The 18,336-nt window shown below is 44.6% G+C and overlaps 1 protein-coding gene and 1 long non-coding RNA gene across 2 annotated transcripts in view; one reads left to right on the top strand and one right to left on the bottom strand.

Annotated features, from left to right (window-relative positions):
* Cadps (calcium-dependent secretion activator 1) overlaps positions 1-18,336 on the top strand; it is a 721,673-nt gene that overhangs the window by 182,192 nt on the left and 521,145 nt on the right. The window contains exon 15 of the mRNA XM_075882731.1: positions 12,644-12,682. Coding sequence (XP_075738846.1) covers positions 12,644-12,682 — 39 coding nt within the window. The remainder of the gene's footprint in view (positions 1-12,643; positions 12,683-18,336) is intronic.
* The window catches only part of LOC142784064 (uncharacterized), a 127,321-nt gene continuing 114,708 nt past the window's right edge, over positions 5,724-18,336 (bottom strand). Inside the window, exon 4 of the long non-coding RNA XR_012888589.1 lies at positions 5,724-5,921. This is a non-coding gene — a long non-coding RNA (uncharacterized LOC142784064). The remainder of the gene's footprint in view (positions 5,922-18,336) is intronic.

The following is an 18,336-nucleotide window of genomic DNA, read 5'->3' on the forward strand; positions in this document are numbered from 1 at the left end:
TTCAAATCCATCCTTCGCAAGCGCTCTTCAGATAAAATTAATCATGACATGCTGAAGCGTGTTGTTCATAGTTATTTTCAAATTGCAGTTTAACGCCGTAGCTAGGTGATGACATCATTGCTATGTGATGACATCATATGGTCATCCAAGAGTCCGTGGGCGTCTTCTGTGGTGTTAATGAAGAAGAAGGATGAAACATTACACTTTTGCTTCGACTATCACCACCTCAACAAGATTATAAAGAAGGGACCCTCTCCCAAGGATAGTCGGTGCCCTTGGTCAACTCCACAATGCGAAATACTTTTCATCTATAAACTTCAAGACGGGCTTCTGGGAAACCGAAATAGACGAGAGAGACTGAGAAAAGACTGTCTTCATAACACCAGACGGCCTCTTCAAGTTGAAGGTCATGCCCTTTGGTCTTTGTGCGACACCTGCGACATTTTAGCATGTTATGGACATCGTGCTAGCTGAATTGAAGTGGCACACTTGCTCCGTGTACTTGGACTATGTCGCCGTGTTTTCATTAAGCTTCGACAAGCATCGCCGGAGCCTTGAAGCTTGTGGGATCTCAACAGAGGCACGCTCTCGGAGCACGCGAGCACAGTAGACGCGATCGAACCAATTCAAACAACACATTCATTTAACTGTTTTTGAAATGACAATATCATCAGCCAAATCGAAATACATCACTCAACATGCTAGAACAATTTTACACAATACTCCAATACACTTAACCAAACATAAGAAAAATACACAAGGTACGACGAAGGCGGCACCGCCAACACTAGACTCACCACAAAGGCCCACAGCAGACGACCTCACTACGAGGGCCATCGGCAGACGACTCGCGGTGCCGTCCGCCTATCGACCTATCGTGGGAGATAACCGTTTGCGCCAACCGCCACATGCCAAAGGGCACTGCAGATATTTTGCCTCCAGCCAGCCTCGCGCCAGGCATCACTGCGAGCACTACTGCACTAACCATGATGATGATAATAGTGGTGATAAATGTCCGCGAGTTCAACGCCACCTACCGCTCGCTAGTTGTGAACCCTAAATGCGGCCTACTCGCGGGCCATGTGGACACCATAAGGCGCAAACGACCTTATAGGGGGTAATAGTGCTCTTACAAGCTGTACTTCAAGCAATAAAGACCTCCAGACTCATCCTGAAGCCAAAAAATGCCACTTAGCATACGAGAAACTCTTGTTCTTGGGTCACGTGCTAAGCAAGTCAGAAGTACACCCCGACCCACAGAAAACAACTGCCATCGCTGCATTCTCGCCACCTGCCAACAATAAAGCCGTAAGTCGTTTTCTTGGCCTATGCATCTCTTACTGGTATTTCTTACAAAACTTTGCCCATATCGCCGAGCCACTTACAAAACTAACAATAAAGTGGGAAATGCCCTAGGAGAAAGCATTTCAAGAACTAAAACGACACCTGCAGCTGCTGCCGATACTTGCGCACTTAGAAAAATGCAGTGACACGAAAATCCACACTGACGCAAGCAGTGTAGGGCTCAAAGACGTCCTAGTGCAGAAGATTGATGGACTTGAAAGGGTCATTAGTTATGCAAGCTGGTCGCTATCTTAGTCGCGAGTCAACTTGTCCACAACAGAAAAGGTGTGTCTTGCCATCATTTGTGTTACAACTAAGTTAAGCGGCAGGCCTTTCAAAGTTGTGAGCGACCACCATATTCTATATTGACTAGCTAACTTGAAGGGCTCTTCAGGTCACATGGTATGATGAAGTCTACGACTTCAGGAATCCAACATCACCGTTGTTTAGAAGAAGTCGGGACGAAAGCACTCTGATGCTGACTGCCTGTCCCGTGCGCCCGTTGACCCACCTCCACAGGAAAACGAGGACGGCCACTGCTTCTTGGGAAACCTAAGTGTCGATGATTTTGCCAAATGACAGCAAGCCGACCCTTAAATCAAGGGCTTAGTAAATTGTTTCGAGGGCAAGACTGCCATTATTTCAAAGGTATTGAAGCGAAGACTGGTGCCATTTTTTTTTTCACAAAACAGCATCCTCGTTAGAAAAAAAGAACTCACCACATTGGGCCAACTACCTCATTATAGCGCCTTCGAAATTACGTGCAGAAGTTCTATTTGCTCTGATGGCTGGACGCCCTAAACTTTTGCGTACCCTGGCGAGGATACAGAAAAAGTACTAATGGCCCTGCCTCTCGCTGCGAACGCTTCTCGCTACGTAAAAATCTGCTGACATCATCAGCGATGAAACACACCTGTTGTAGGGGTGCCCGCCGCTGTCAGTCGGTGATCGGTGAAAGAAAGGAGGCGACGGCAGTCCAGGCGATCGGCAAGCAAAAAAAGCCCCGCCGTTAATTTTTTAGCGGTTTAAGTAGCAACTGTGACGTCAGTACCACGTGTTTCCATACAAGGGCCAGGCACGGTGAATCGGCACGTCATGTAGGATCGCGCTTTCAGCACACGGGAAACACATTCCAGCACATCTCCCTTTTGCAAAATAACAATGGTTTTGCCCGTCGAATATAGAAAATTCATACACGAACAAAACCCAGTACCCTTAGCGGTAATGAACCACGAACAAAAGCTTATTCATCAATACCGTAGCGAACCGGTCGCTTAATCACTCTGCCAGACCTGGTCACAGTCACGGAAGCGGAAGGTACTGACGTCGAAATCACGGCCTCAGAATCTGTAGGCACTGAAGCACACGTTGAGGCGGCGGGTGGCGCCCTTTCCATCGAAACAAGTTGGCTGACTCGCTTTCGTTTGGGAACTCGTAGCTGCCTTCACGCTTCCCCTGTTGTGGCATGCGGTTCAGCATTCGTCTGTTACGCCACAGCGTAACCCCATCCTCTGTTCGTATTATGTAGGAACGGGGAGTAGCGGCTGTCGCTAGCACAGTTCTTCTGGCTTTCATATCCATTACTCAAACAGAATCACCTGGTGTTAGTTTATTCAACTTCCTGCCTCGGTGGCGTTTGTTGTAGTACTGTGCTTGCAACTTTTTGTTGGCTCTGTCTTGGTCGCAAGAGTAAGCAGTGGTGGCTGCACTGGATCACGGAGCTGCGGTGCCATTGGAACTCTTGTTCGAAGATGCCGGCCCATAAGGATTTCCGCCGGGCTAGAGCCGAGGACGCCTGGAGTTGCCCTGTAGGCAAGCAGAGCCAAGTATGGGTCCTTGGATTTGAGTATCAGGCGCTTAATCGTTTGAACCATGCGTTCTACTTCCCCATTAGCCTGAGGGTACCCAGGGCTTGCAGTGACGTGACCAAACCCGTAATTATGGGCAAACCTCTCAAACACGGTACAAGAAAACTGTGGTCCATTATCTGTCATCACCGTCTCCGGAATGTCATGACGTGCAAAAATGCTTTTTAGCATTTTTATAACCACACCAGTTTTCGTTGAGGGAAGAAGAGCTACTTCCAGATAACGCAACAGATAGTCGACCACGATAAGGTAGTGACAGTTGTTGACAAAACACAAGTTGAACCCAACTCGTTCTCACGCGAAACTTGGCGTTAAGGTTGAGATAAACGGCTCACAGTTCTGGGTGACGAACCACGCACAAGTAACACATTCATTTACTTGCTGTGCGAGTTGTTCGCCGAGGCCTGGCCACCAGACTAGTTCTTTCGCCAAAGCTCTTGTTTTTGAGATGCCCTGATGCCCATCATGGAGCTTGGTTAGTACTTCTTTTCTTAGGCATTGAGGTACTACCAATCTAGTCCCTTTAGCAACATGCCATTGCATTCGGCAATTACGGCACGTTCCTGCCAGTACGGAGCTAGGTAGCAAGGAAGTTTTGGTTTTTCTGGCCAGCCTTAGTGACACAACTTCAGCAAGGCCTGACAAACAATCGTCTTTTGAGGATCACGTACTCTGTTGACAAAATTGTCGCCCGTTTGAAGCCCTTGAACACAAGATTTAACAAATGACGAGACTTCTGAGACGGTCAGTTCACCGGCAAGTTTATTTGTTTTCATCGGCGGTCGTGAAAGAGTGTCCACCGTAATCAAGCTTTTGCTGGGAACGTACATAATTTCAAATTGATACCGTGTCAACCGCATTCTGAAGCGCTGCACTCTTGGCGTCAACAAATCGATAGGCATTTTACCGAGCAACGAGACAAGAGGTTTGTCGTCTGTTTCGAACGTCAAATCAACACCTTGTATTTATTCGTCAAATCTTTCGGCAGCCCATGTTAATGCTAGTGCCTCCTTTTCGACTTGCGCATAGCGCTGCTCGGTCTTGGTCAATGACCTTGAAGTGAACGCTATTGAGCGGCGCTCACCATTACGTTGTTTTTGGAAAAGAACGGCCCCAAGACCAAATAAGGAGTCATCCGCTGAAAAAATTGTGGGAAGTCGTGGATCATTCATGGCCATACACTTTGCCGACCAGATAAGAGCTTTTAAGCTATCGAAAGCTGTGTTCTGAGATGGACCCCAACATCATTCAGTCTCTTTCTGCAAAAGTGCCCGTAGTAGGGCAGTGATTTGCGCTAAGTTCGGCAAAAAGTGGCCTAGGTGATTGGCCATGCCGAGAACACTGCGCAATTGTGAAATATTCGAGGGCGGATTCAGCTCTCTGATGGCTCTGAGTTTAGCCAGATCAGGCTGTATGCCTTCTTCACTTAGAAAGTGACCCAAAAAGCTCATGCTTCGTGCTCCAAATACACACTTTGCTTTGTTAAGCGTAACATTAGATTGGACCAACCTAGCTAAGACATTCGATAGCCTAGAATCATGTTGCTCTTTGCTGTTGCCAGATATGAAAATATCGTCCATCAGGTTAACGATACCAGGAAGACCTGCCAGTATTTCAGACATTCTTCTTCGAAAGTACTCTGGGGCAGAAGTAATACCAAACGGCAACCAAGTGAAAGAGTACCGCCCAAACCAATGAATGTGGTCAGTAGTTCTGAGGCCTTGCTGAGTCGCACCTAGTGGAATTGTGAATTTGCGTCTAGTTTGAAAAACCATTTCGTGCCGGCAAGTGAGCCTAGTGCTTGGTCTATAGTAGGCAACGTATACCTTTCTCTTAGGACAAACTTGTTCAACTGCGTACGGTCGACCCAGATCCTTACGTCTCCCGAGGGCTTTTGTACGGGAACAACGCTGGTACACTATTTGGCTGGCTCTTCGACTGGCTGAATTATGTGCCTTTGTTCCATCTTATCCAGTTTCCGCTTCACAGGTTCCTGAAGCAGTATAGGAATCCTGCGTGAGGCGCTTGCTGCAAATGGAACTGCGCCTAGTTTTAGCCTGATTGTATACTCCCCGGGCATACAGCCTAGGTCGTGAAAAACCTGAGGGCACAAAACCTCGTATTCAGACTTTTTCTCAGCGACAGAGTCAGCGAACTTAAAAACTCCTAATGCTTCCTGAGCTGGGAACCCTAGCAGTACATGGCGCAAAGGACTGATGACATAACATGTTTGGTGAGAAGTTTGCCCCTTCCAAACTATATCTGCCTGAAACTTGCCCAGAACATTTGGTTTGAGTTGTAGTGAATTGCAGCATGATTGTCAATGCACAAATTCATCTGTAGAACCAACAATAGGATTTTAATGCGTTCCACTGCATTTCTTGTGCAGAATCTAAAGCAGACTTCAGGCAGGTAGCGGCACTGGCTCTTTTTTGTTCACCTTGTTTTGCCACCCAGGAGTTGTGCTTACATGGAAAGGACAAAATGATTGCAACCAGAGTATTTACCCGACTGCAGTGATCTGTGTCATGATGAGAGTGTCAGTTCACCATAAGCCTGAGAAAGAAGACAAGTTCTTTTTGCTGCCACACTTGGAACATAGCTGTTTTCTTGAACGGTGAGTCTGGACTTGAATGACTTGTGCGTAGATTTGACTGTCCTATTGCTGAAACCAAGTTGCAGTAGATGAACACCCTTGAACAGTCAAACCTGGATATATCGAAAGAAATATGCCTGCCTTATTTTTTCCAGCCATGTTTGCTCCTTGCAGAAAGAAGGAACTTCTTCCATGCAAATAAAGTATCACTATTGTCCATTCTTTAAGCATGTCAGAGGAACGTATTCGTGCTCCTCTTTCTAGTGACAAACTTTGCTGCTGGTATCCTTGCTCTTTCTGAACCATTTAAAATTTGATATGACTTGCCCATTACATTGATTGGCCTGCAGGAAAACATTTGCCGGATCATTCTGTATACTCCCGAAAGGCAAAGAAAAGATTAGCTGTAAGTTCATCAGCCCATTGCACTTATTAAGAAGAAAACATTCCGATAGAATGTTTCGTGTGCGGGATAACTCAATATGTCCTTGTTTGACTGTACTACTTAACTTTGATGCAACACATGATGCACATTACAGCTCAAGCTGACAAATGTTAAAAAAGAAAAGCTTGCCACTGTATTTCTTAATTTAGAACCACAATCGAGAATGAAGTGCTTGTGATTAACATGATATTCCTTGCGTTAATGAAAACCTTTGCTCTATTGGTTCACTTTGCCAGCAGGGTGTTTACTTGCACAATGAACGCAACCCCTTGTCTACAAACAAGTCGAGTTCACAAAGAATCTGCCGAGCCACACGAATGTTTCCTCACAAAAGCATTATTCTCTTCACTCACATTCTATTGTGAAAAAGCTTCAGGCAATTTGGATGTTTTTTTAGTACACTTACTGCTCTTTACAAAGACTTAATGGCTGTGAAATAAACTCGGCTAGGAAAAGATTTACTACATGGGCACTCTTTTTTTTTGCTGCGTTAACAGTGATGTTTGCTGCACTGGCAGAAAAAAGGAGGAAGGGAGGCAAACTGTTTATTTTGTGTTCAAGGTATAGGCATGCATATCACAATGCGCACGACACCAATATTCTTTTAATATCGGTCACCATGGACCTATAAAACATACACTGTAATCACAAAGTGTAATCTTCTCAGGCAGAATTTTTTTCTTACTTTTTTTACATTCTTTTAGTGCTACAAGAGCCGACAATGGCTGGGACAAACACTTCAGGTGGCAATACTATAATGAATTGATAAAGGCAAAGGATAACAACAAAAAAAAAGTGCTTCTTACATAATCCAAAGCCAAGTGACAAATGAACACCATGGAAGTCAAGGACCTTAAGAATGCTACATGTGATTAGAGGCCACAAAAGAACATAAACATGCACTTTTGGTTGCCACCAGTGGAAACACAGGCTTCGTCACTGCCATAGTCAAACTCCATGTATGCCTTTCTATGTGCTGCTACGGCATCATTGCTGCTTTTATGGACGAGCTGTAGAAGTGGGCAAGCTGTCAATGAAGCTGATCTAACGTTCTAGGTGCAGGAAACACTACATCAACACTGTACCTTTTCTGCGCTTAGAATGTTTCATCAGATCTATTCGTTAACCACCAAACAAAAAAGGCGGAATGCTCAAAATGTCATACAAATGTGTTGACCCAATGGGTTTCAGCTGTTGCTTATCACATCCCTTTATTATGTGGGAGAGTATACAAAAGCCAGGTGGAACAATGCCTCAGTGAACACATGCACAGTCCAGCTGTAAAAAAAAAAAAAAATGATGGTCATTTGGATTTTTATTGTATGACATGTGGCTGTACTGGCCGATTTGAGAATGTAAAATTCATGGCAAAGGCACGTTAAATGACTGAAAAGGAAATTATTGAAGTGTATTTTATAAGGCAATACAATGACAAATACATGCCATCGATCAAACCCGAACACCATGTGTATACACCTTAGAATTACACCTTGTTTGTACACATTGTGGTTTTGTAGTTCTAGATTGTGGTGTTTGCCAGAAATGAAGTGTTGTTTATGGCTGTGCCTGCGGTACCTTTGTAAAGGGTTAATGGTTTTGTGCATATCGTGATTGTGCAGTGTCGCAGGCTTGTATATATTGGCTTCGGGAAGTGACAATAAGCAGTAGGTAGTTGCGATTATGTTGTGAACTCAGGCCTTGCACACACAATGATGACTAGACGAATACATAGAAGGCTTTAATACAGACGTGGGATCGGACTGACGGGCAAGTACACATTCGAATTAAATACACTCGAATGTAGCATCTTGCTATAGTTCACTCACTGCATGTTGGGAAGCACAACGACGATGTTGTTGCGGTAGATCCAGGTGGTAGCCAGGATGGAAGCCCAGCACCTTAGGGTCCCGGGCATTGCCTAGCTCAGGACAGACTGAGCCATGGCTCGGTCACACCAGAGCACACCAATACCAGATAAACAGTTGTCGGTAAAGTCAGTTGGCTGGCTTTACCGGCCGAGAATGCAGGTCTTGCCCATGCAGCTCACTCGAGTGCCATGGCCGATTCTCTAGCACAAGCCCCATGCATCAGCTTCTTCTTTGCCGTCTCGCCCTACACTCACGCGCAATTTCCTGCGCACTTTGTATAGGCTTAATTCCTATCAGAGTAGCCTGCACTCTTTCCTGTCTCTCCTCTCATTTCGCATTCAGCTCGTGCAGCAAGTTCAGTTTTCAAGTATGAACCAACTAGTCTGCAAAAAATATTTTGTCAAAATAGCCTTTTCTTTGCTTTTGTGCATTCTTTTATTCGACTGAGTTGTTGGTTCCTGGGCTTGTATTGCCTTCTGAGCTCTCTCGATAGCATGACGTGTCTGGGACATTGCTTTAATTTTATTGCCAGTGTATGCTGAGTATATCTCATGTGATAGGCTGGACATCAACTACTTGCACAGCTCGGCAAATCGTCTGTGTAGCTTACTTCCACCTGTAGCAGGAATCTTTTTTTTCAGGTCTCCTGGTTGCCATGGTGACAAGGTGCCTGCGTAGCTGTCATTCGTTACCTCCACATATTTGAATGGCTGTCATGGCAGATGCCAGTATCCCCAGCAACCGTTTTGTCACTGTTTGGCTCTATTTAGGTCAGGAGTCAGTGTGTAAGCTTCTTGACCTCTCCCGATCATTGAAAATGTTCAATCGTTGTGATTAAGGGCTCGCAACGTCAGGTTGACAATTTCTTTAATCTCTTGCTTTTGAAAGCAGAACGGCCGTTTTCATGGTTGGGACAGATCATGGGCTCATTGCAGCTTTATTTGTGCTCAGAAAATATCCAAAGCTTAGCGTAGCTGCCGTATTTACTCGAGTCTAGGGAGACCTTGATTTTAAGCCAACCCCCCAAAAGTTCTAATCCGTAAAAAAAAAAAATTATCTCTAATGCAGGCTGACCGAAACAGCAATGACAGCATTCACAAAGAGATAACATTTATTGAACATTAAGATGAAGCAAAGCAGTTGGTTCATGATGCAAATAGCTCGAGAAACATACAGCCGCTTGTCCTGTTCTGTGGGTATTGTCGCCGTTTTTTTTTTTCGTTACTTCTACTTATTTGCATCATAAAAGATGCCGCGCTTGCCGATGCCATGCTCATTTCGACTCGTTGTCGCTGCTTCCCTCGTTGCTGACTTCTTTGTCGCTGTCTTCAAAAAGTGCCATCAAGCGCATTGGATATGCCGCACTTCTTAAAAGGGCACACAATCAAAGTTACTACGATGTCGTTTAACACTGCAGCAGCAGCCCCTCCAGCGATGCACATTTTTTTTGTTCACTCCAAAGTCTCGCCCGGCTTGAATGTTGGACGACGACTACGGGGCTAGGACAGCTTTCCTTCTATAAGCGGCATTTAATGACACCTGTTGACACCTGTTTGCTGCCATTGAGCTACGCCGCAGACGACCCACTCAAAGTGTGACTAGAAATGTTGGTGGTGGTTGTGGTTAGAAGGAGAAGAAGGGGCCTAATTTCTGCAGTGCAGTAGAGAACACAGCGCAGTGTCTTAGAAATTTATTTACTTATTTATTTACAAATACTTTACAGGCCTTGCAGAGGCATTGTGTAAGGGGGGTCAATACGAACTAAGAACAATTTAGTATGACATCAAAAACAGAGTTGGTACACAGAAGTAGGAACAATGTAGAATAACACAAAAAACAAGCGGTGATAAGTGCTGCAAAATAATTTCTATACACAAATGAATAAATTTTCTAGTCTGTTAATTTCTAGTCAAATGATTTAGTTCTTCTAGTCAAATAATTTCTAGTACAACAAAACATAAAAACAACAGTATCACTTTTCTGATGAAATGAAATTGAAAAAAGAAAAAGAAAATGGTGTTGCAGAAACCATGACAGAAAATGGACCAGCTAAGATTCATCAGAGAAATGGATGATGAGACGCTCGTAAAATATGTTCTGATTATGCTGAAGGACGATACTATTGAGAAGATCGTTCCACAGTTGTATGGCACGCAATGACGAACGGCTCACCTCAACACTTGCCAAAAGGATCAAAATGGCGGCCTTAAGTGTGTACTTTTATTGGCTCTCTTGAAAACATTGGTGTTGGCTGCATGGCTCGAGTGGCGCTCGCCATAACTATTGCAAGCGGAAATCACAATGGAGGGTGCAGACCTGTGCTCGGATAAATGTAAGAATACATGTTATCACGGAATTGCATCAAAATAGGCATTAATATTGTGTTTGTTTTTTTTCTTTACTATGGTCCTTCACTGAACGCGGTGGAGAAATGTAGCTCAGGGACTTTTTCAGCTTGAAAACTGCAATGCCGATCAAAGAATGCTCCGAACATCACGATGCTGGAGGAAACATGCTGGGGACGCTCCAGGCACAGTTGTTAGATTGATATGTGCGGTTTGATGTCCCAAAAGCACCATATGAATAAGAGACACTCTGTAGTGGAGGGCTCCAGAAATTTCGACCATCTGGGGTTCTTTAGCGTGCACCCAAATCTGAGCACACCGGCCTACAGCATTTTTTCCTCCATTGAAAATGCAGCCGCTGCAGCCAGGATTCGATCCTGTCACCTGCAGGTCAGAAACCGAGTACCTTAGCATCTAGACCACTGTGGCGGGGCACTATTGTTTGAAGATGCTAAAAAAAAAAAATCTAAGAGCATTGATATATATAATGCCATCGCAAAAAGAAAGATCAGTAAGGCTACAAAACATTATAAGAAGCGTTCGCGAGCTGCCTCGATTCGCACGTGCCATTTCCTCTTCAAACACCACATTATTTGTTACCATCGCAATGGCGTCCTCAATACATTGGACATAATGAGTAATATGCATGCAAGCTTCCTTTATGGTAGGGCTTTCAGTTCATTTCATTGGGCAACCTTCTGACGTCACAGAGTGAGGGAAGCATGATCAGGTGAGCCCGCGAAAATTGAGTTGAGGGTAAGCATTCATTTTATTGTATTTTGCTATATCTACGCTGAATAACTTTGCATTGCGTGCCCTTGTCGCTGCCGTTCTTGTGGCATTGATTTCTTAAGCCTTCAGTGTACGCAAACAGCTAGAAAAAGATGTAAAACAATGAGGCCGTGAAAAGTGTTGAAGAGCTCCTTTAAGATGGTACTTAAAAGTCAGGTGTTGGCTCAGCTACCAACAGCTACAATACCGTCTAGGTGGTACTATTTGTGCACTACTTTTCTCAATGAAAAATGGCGTGTTTTTTGAAATTCTTGAATCTAAGCCAACCTCAGAGTTTGATACAAGGAAGTTTGAAAGGACTGTCGGCCTAGATTTGAATAAATACGTACTTGCCTGGTTTCACCATAAAAAAAAGAGGGGGGGGGGACATGTCTTAGTTGGCATATTGCCAACACTCTCAAACAGTGGTGAAAACACATTGAAAGATGCTGACCAGACTTGAATATTTTGGCTCTCACATGGGGCCTTGTTCACAATGCTTCATTGTCAAAAAGGTTCTCGTGTGGGTGTGGGAATGTCAAAGCAATTTGTGCTTCACCAGTGTTGCATCCCAACCATATCAGATTTCATCAAAACCTTGACATGAACTCCCAATTCGAGCTAGAACACCATCCTCGACAGCTGGTGTCTCAGTATCTCTGCAGTATGTCGAAGACTTTACTTCAATGCAAATGCACGAATGTATAATAATGATGTCGAAATTTGCATCCACTTTGCATACAATGGTTTGCATCATTCGGTGTGTAAAAAAAATTCTGCTCAATAATGTCATGCTTAATTTTGGAACCCAGCCAGTTTTCATGCCAGTATAGTGCAGCCTCGATTCACCTTTTCTCTTATCCTGCCCCTTGTGAAACGTTCATTAAATGCCCGCTAAAGGTTCAAGAGCACTCATATGATCACTGGCGGAGATATCCTAAAATCTCGTTGAAAAAAATTTCGCTCGATGCCTTCACATTTCTGTGGACTGCATGCCTTCCCATCACACTAGAAGAGAGTGCAGAGCTACATGTTTGTCCATTGATGGTAGGATGTTGTCAAGAATGCTTTAGATGAGTGGCATTACTGCTATTCTGTAGCGATAAACCAAGTTTACCTAGTTTATTAAATGAATTTCTCTTGTGGCTTATAATTTTGAGGCAGTTGTTGAGTTTCTTGCAACACAGCATATATCGATATAAAGAAATAATTTCACCCCATCACAACATTAGTCTTTGGCAGATCACACAGGAATAGTGGATATATGTGTAGTAAACTGAGATGTGGCGTTCATTGTGCGAGTAAATATGCCGACTAAACAAAAAAGAGCTGCGTGTGGTGCATTTGTGAAAGTGTGAGTGTAATCAGAGGACTGACGTTGGCTTCACGTTGTTGCCGGCATAAAGTATCGCCCCACCAGCTGGCCTGGTCGTTACAGACGTGAGGTATGTCACTGTTTGGCTTTTTCCTGGTGCATGTATGTTTGTTGGTCAGCAAGGAAGCTTGACATGACCGGAATAACGCCCTCAATATTTTAATGCTTGTCGAGAAGTAAATTTATGTTGAAAACGGTGAAGCAAGCCATTATAATATATGAATAATGGCCTGGAGATGACATGTTGGAAGAGGGCATGCATGTGTGTTTTGTGTATCCTGCCAGTGCCTGAAATTTTCAACAGCAAAGATGCCAAGCGAGCTGGCATGTAACAGCAAAGTCACTTGGTGCACCAGTGAACCCCTGCACCGTCTTCTCTGTCATTATACACAAGTGAGATTTGGTCCTCTCATGCCGCCAAAAAACGCCGAGCTACTGAGAAGCAAGAACCATGCCAGGATAATTTCAGCCAATGCCCACCATTTTTTGAGCACGTGGCAAAACTATCGTTGAGGAACGAATTCGGAAACCAGAAGTTGAATCCCTCTTGATTGCGCTGTTCCTAGCCAATCATGTTTAGGCAAAACACACTCTACAGTGAAACTCGCGACACAGGAATGCATGGCATAGACTTCAAACAAAATAAGTCTGCTTCTGAGCCAGTGCTCAATTTTCATGATGAAAAACGAAATGAATGAACGCCAACCAAATTGAAAAACTGACATGTCATTTCTTGGTATTTTAAGCCATTTCAATCAGTTTAGCGTTAATTCATTTCTTTTTTTATCTTGCCTTTTCTTGACTAGATGACTAATTTTCAGACTATCGACACCAATTTTCAAAGAAAAAGAAAGAGTAGAGAAGCTAGGGGATATTTGTGCCACAGAAGAATAATTGCCTCCTTGTTTCCCTTCTTAAAAATTATCATACTATCATGAACGCTGTGTCTTGCTGATAGTGCACACGCTGTTCATGACCATCACGGTGACGATGCAAGATAACGATACTTGAGCATTATAATTGCATGGCAAAGATACACCCAAAACACTAGACTTTTTCTTTGAGTATAGGATACCACAAACCAAGCCAGAAAGCACAGTGATTCGGCAGAGAAATATTATAACATTGACCAGGGTTCAACTGTCTACTAAAACTGTTATACCGAAGAATTCTGCTGTAGAGCTGTGAAATCCCTGCGAACATAAATATTCGTGGTGCGTGTCCACAATGACTGGCATGCGCTGTTGCTATGTGTATGCTGTATGTATAGGTTAAACAGGTAGCCTGCAGTCTTAAGTTGGAAACATTATTTCTTCATAGATGCAATTTCAAGGTCTATTGGCATTGTTAAACACTGCCTCTTTGCTGCAAATTGCATGATGGGTGTCTCGCAGTAGTTCTTTATACCATTATTGTGTTATAGCTCTGTGAATACCTTTTTTTTTTCCTTCCAAGTCATTCTGTCAAACAGCACATGAAAAGTTGGCAATACGTCGGTTAAATGCAGCTAATTTTTTTGTTCACTAGCAATGCCAGTGTTTACTTTCTTGCCCAACTGACAGGATAGTGCAGTGTGCTCAGAAAAAGTTCATTTGTAAGGCAATAATTTCTGGGTATAGCTGAGCTAGTTGGTAGTGTGTGTTTGCATGTACATGAAAGCCTACTTGTTGCATTATATACTCCGGTGTAGAGTTGTGGTTTAGCTCTCTTGCGTGCCTCCTTGCAAGAAAGAAAGAATACGTACTCACTCATTTGTGTAGCCAGTATATTGGAGAATAAAAAGTGCCAGCAGTACAACTACAGACAGTTTCCAAAACCAAATAAGAACATTGCTTTCACCCTAAGTGCATGAAAAGATTGATATCATCAAGCAGCGCATGTACTGCACAATTTGCAGTTAGTCTTTTCAGTGGCCGAGAATGCGAGGTCACAAATTATGCTTGTTCCTGCAAGCTGCTGCTCATCAAGTCCTTTACCCTCTCTCTTTTTCGGGAGATCTCAAATAAACTCTGAATAAGCACCACTGACTGGTCCACGACTGAGCAAGCGCCCCTCTACCAAATCTGGTCAGATTATCTTTCACCATAGAGGGGATGCTTGCTCAGCATTTTACAGTATGCTTGCATACAAGAAGTGCGTGAGTCTAGGAGTATCTAGCAGCCATCATCAATGGCCGCCTTAATAGGCGGCCATTGATGATTATGGCACGCTTGATGATTAATTATGGCACGCTAAGGTGCATGCCCACATGCTTTGTTCCTCGGTCTGCGTGCGCCGAGGTTAGAAGAAAATAAAGCTCAGTTCTCCTCTGGCCGTCGGCCTGGACAAGTTCCTTGATGTTCGCTCGCAACCACACGCATGGTTATAGAGGACCTAACCTTGGTCTCTACAGGTATTTTTATGACACTGTGAGAGTGTAGAACAGGTATCAGTTAAAGGCCAACTGCACCGCTGTGTTGGCCTAGTTGCTAAGGTACTTGGCTGCTGACTTGCAGGTCGCTGGATCGAATCCCGGCTGCGGCGGCTGTATTTTTGATGGAGGCGAAAATGCTGTAGGCCCGTGTGCTCAGATTTGGATGCACGTTAAAGAACCCCGGGTGGTTGAAATTTCCGGGGCCCTCCACTACTGTGTCTCTCATTATCATGTTGCGGTTTTGAGATGTTAACACTTTTGTGACCGTGAGAAATTTGGCTGTTCTTAGGTAGTCCAGAAAACTTTATTTTTTTATGGCACCCAAAGTTACTGATGTTATAGTTTATGTTGTCAAATTGTACAGCTACGAGTTATCTTTCAAACACGGTTAGTTTGAAACCACAAATTTATTAACATTAGTACCAAAAAAATCATCAAATCAAAAACATTGTAAACATGAACAAAGAAATTTTATAGAACCATCTACACTACTCCGAAAAGGCTAAGCATAAAAAGAAATCGAAATATACATTTTAAGCACTAGGAGCACACATAATTATCCTGTAAATAAAAGCGCTGTAAATACAAAAGCTTTTGTGTACATAAAATAGCATTGCATATAGTGTCTTCTATGCCGCTGCGCAAAGCAGTTTGGCGATGCGGTAAAACACAGGTTTGCTATGCATGTTTCACAGAAACCACTTGCTTTCTGTTCAACTTCTCTTTGTTCATACCATAACTTACAGTTCTTGATATACATATATATATTTTTTGGCTGATGTCGTTAGCTTTGAGGAGCTTTTCATGCAGGAGCATCAAGATTGACTGTGGGGCCTCCAAGAACCGTCTCTCTCGCTGTACGTCGGCTTCTCAAAAGTATGCGTCCAAGCACATATTTGTGCTTTCGCATAGCTCTCCAATAACTTGAAAAGTAAAAAACAAAAAGTCGACAGTGCTCGCGGAGCGCCGCGCGGCACTACGTGACACGGTTCCAGGGTTCACTCCCGGCTGCCTCCACGCACGAAACTGCACTCTCTGCGCTTTTATTGTGCTTGCCACAAGGCGACAGCGGCGGTGTTCGGCTGTGTCTTTCCTTTCTCCTGGATGTCTGGCTGGCATTTTGCTGGTTTGGCACACGATTTCCTGTTCCCTGTGGATGAGTATGCGATGGATGTTAGTTGGTGTTGCTTTGTGGGCTGCACAAACCTCTCACACAAGACGCAGAGTGTTTGCTATAACGACTTTCCACATTACAATGCCCTTCGTGAGAAGTGGATCAGTGCAATCAGGCGGGACAGCTGGTAACCGAGCAAAATGGCACGCGTGTGTTCTGATCATTTCCCGTCGGAGTCCTATTAGGGCAGCGTTTGGCCAGCATTTTACCAGCGTCTGTCCGTCCGTCCATCCGATCGTCCGCCCATGTGTCACTCAGTCCGTGTGTCGGTCGTGTCTGTCTGTCCATCCGCCCGTGCGTCTGTCCGTCCATCCATCTGTCTGCTTGTCTGTCTCTTCATCCGTCCATCTAGTGAACACTCCAAGTATCGCCATCTCATATCTTTTCATCATATATTCATCATATACGAGTACCGCCATCCAGCAGACATTCCAAGGACTAAACGAGACGTGGATACCAACTACTACTACTAATACTACATTGTAGTGTACACGTATCCCGAAAGGGTATGACCACTAGCGTGGGGTCGGTCTTAGCGAGCCGCAGGGCACGCCTTAACCGTGGCCTCTGCACGTGCACGTTCGAACAGCTATGGTGCCGAGGGCAGCGTAGCAACAACACAGTACTGCTCTCAACAGGTTGCAACACTTTATTGCCTGCGGCAATCAAAAATGCAGTACAGAGCCCATTGCAACAGGGGTGGCAGGAAAGCAAATGGGCCTATCCACGCCACAGGCTACACAGGGTGCCGCGAGCACGTCTCCATGGGCAAAGGTGATTCATGGGGACACCCGGGACAAGCGGCCTGTTCGCTCGAGAGACTCCAAAACTCTGCTCACGTTGGCTTCGAAAAGTACGGGTTGGTGTAGTACGGCCATGCGCACAGACACCGCACCGCTCTTCGGCATAGCGTTGAAAAGGGGCAACGAAAGGCAAGTGTTCGCCATGGGCAGAAGGCACCGTTGGCGAAGTCCGGATGAGCTCCAAACAAAAAAAGCCAACGGTTGGTAAAGAACTGCGTCCTTACCCTTCCTTGTTCTGGAGAGATCTCAATCACTTCCGAGACGTGCGTGACACGTCCCGAGAGAATTCCCACACAACGCCACACTTGACATCCGCTACTGAGTGAGAGGGGTTAATCATCACTCCCGCTCCCCTACTGCAACAGACCGCGGAGGAGGGGAGAGTCATGTCAGGACATGAGCACGACAGAAATAGGTGGCAAAGCCCACGCAATGTGGCAGGCTAGCCTCGATTCCCACAGGTGCACGACCCACGACATAAGTAGCTTTGCCCCCAAAAAGGCGAGGTAACAGCATCATTTGCGTCAGAGTTGCCGCTCTCGGACAGTTTTGATGCACTGTCAGTCTCGGACATGTTAGTTGACGCTCGGTGCGTTGACCTCTGCTCTGAGCTAAACTCCGAGCGTCTCTTCGGCCCGGCATTCACAGTTTTCATACTCCACACAGGCAGGACCAGCATGCCTTGTACGGTGTCCAGTTCCAGGTTCCTAGCAAACGTTACGTCATACGTAGACTTGCGCTTGGCTGGGTTTCTGTATTGGTATTGCGCCTTTTTGCTTATTAAAATTTATTGTTACGCTTGCTGAGCATTTCAGCTATCGAGCGCGTGACAAGAGTGTCTCTGGAACTCAGAACCTGACATGGTCAAAAATTTCCGGAGTTGCCCCTTAAACAATCTTTTACTGTGTGAACGTGTGCCAAATAACAATGTAATGACAGTGGCTGCTGCTGTCTCAAATATGCTAGTTGTTTATGCGTGTGAACATTCAATCATAATTGGTAGTGCTCATCTGCATTACAAAATTTGCATAAAGACTCGTTATACATGCAATCTGACAACAGATTTTTAGAAATGTGGAGGTATGTCTGCATACTCTTCCAGTTCAGATATGCTTTGTGGCATCCTTTTGCATGCGAGGCCAAGTTGGCCTATCAAGTGTCTCTCACAGAGACCCACGAGAAGGCCGCCTAAGCAACGCGCCGACAGCATCCAACAGTGACCCACAGGTATGCATGTTGGTGATGCTGCAATTTTTTTATTAAAAAGTTTTTTGTTTATGGCAAAGCTGGGCCAATACCTTCTAACAACAGCACTGCATGCTGGCACAGCTTTT

This window comes from Rhipicephalus microplus, unplaced genomic scaffold, assembly GCF_043290135.1.
Source record: "Rhipicephalus microplus isolate Deutch F79 unplaced genomic scaffold, USDA_Rmic scaffold_13, whole genome shotgun sequence".
Classification (NCBI taxonomy): Eukaryota; Metazoa; Arthropoda; class Arachnida; order Ixodida; family Ixodidae; genus Rhipicephalus; species Rhipicephalus microplus.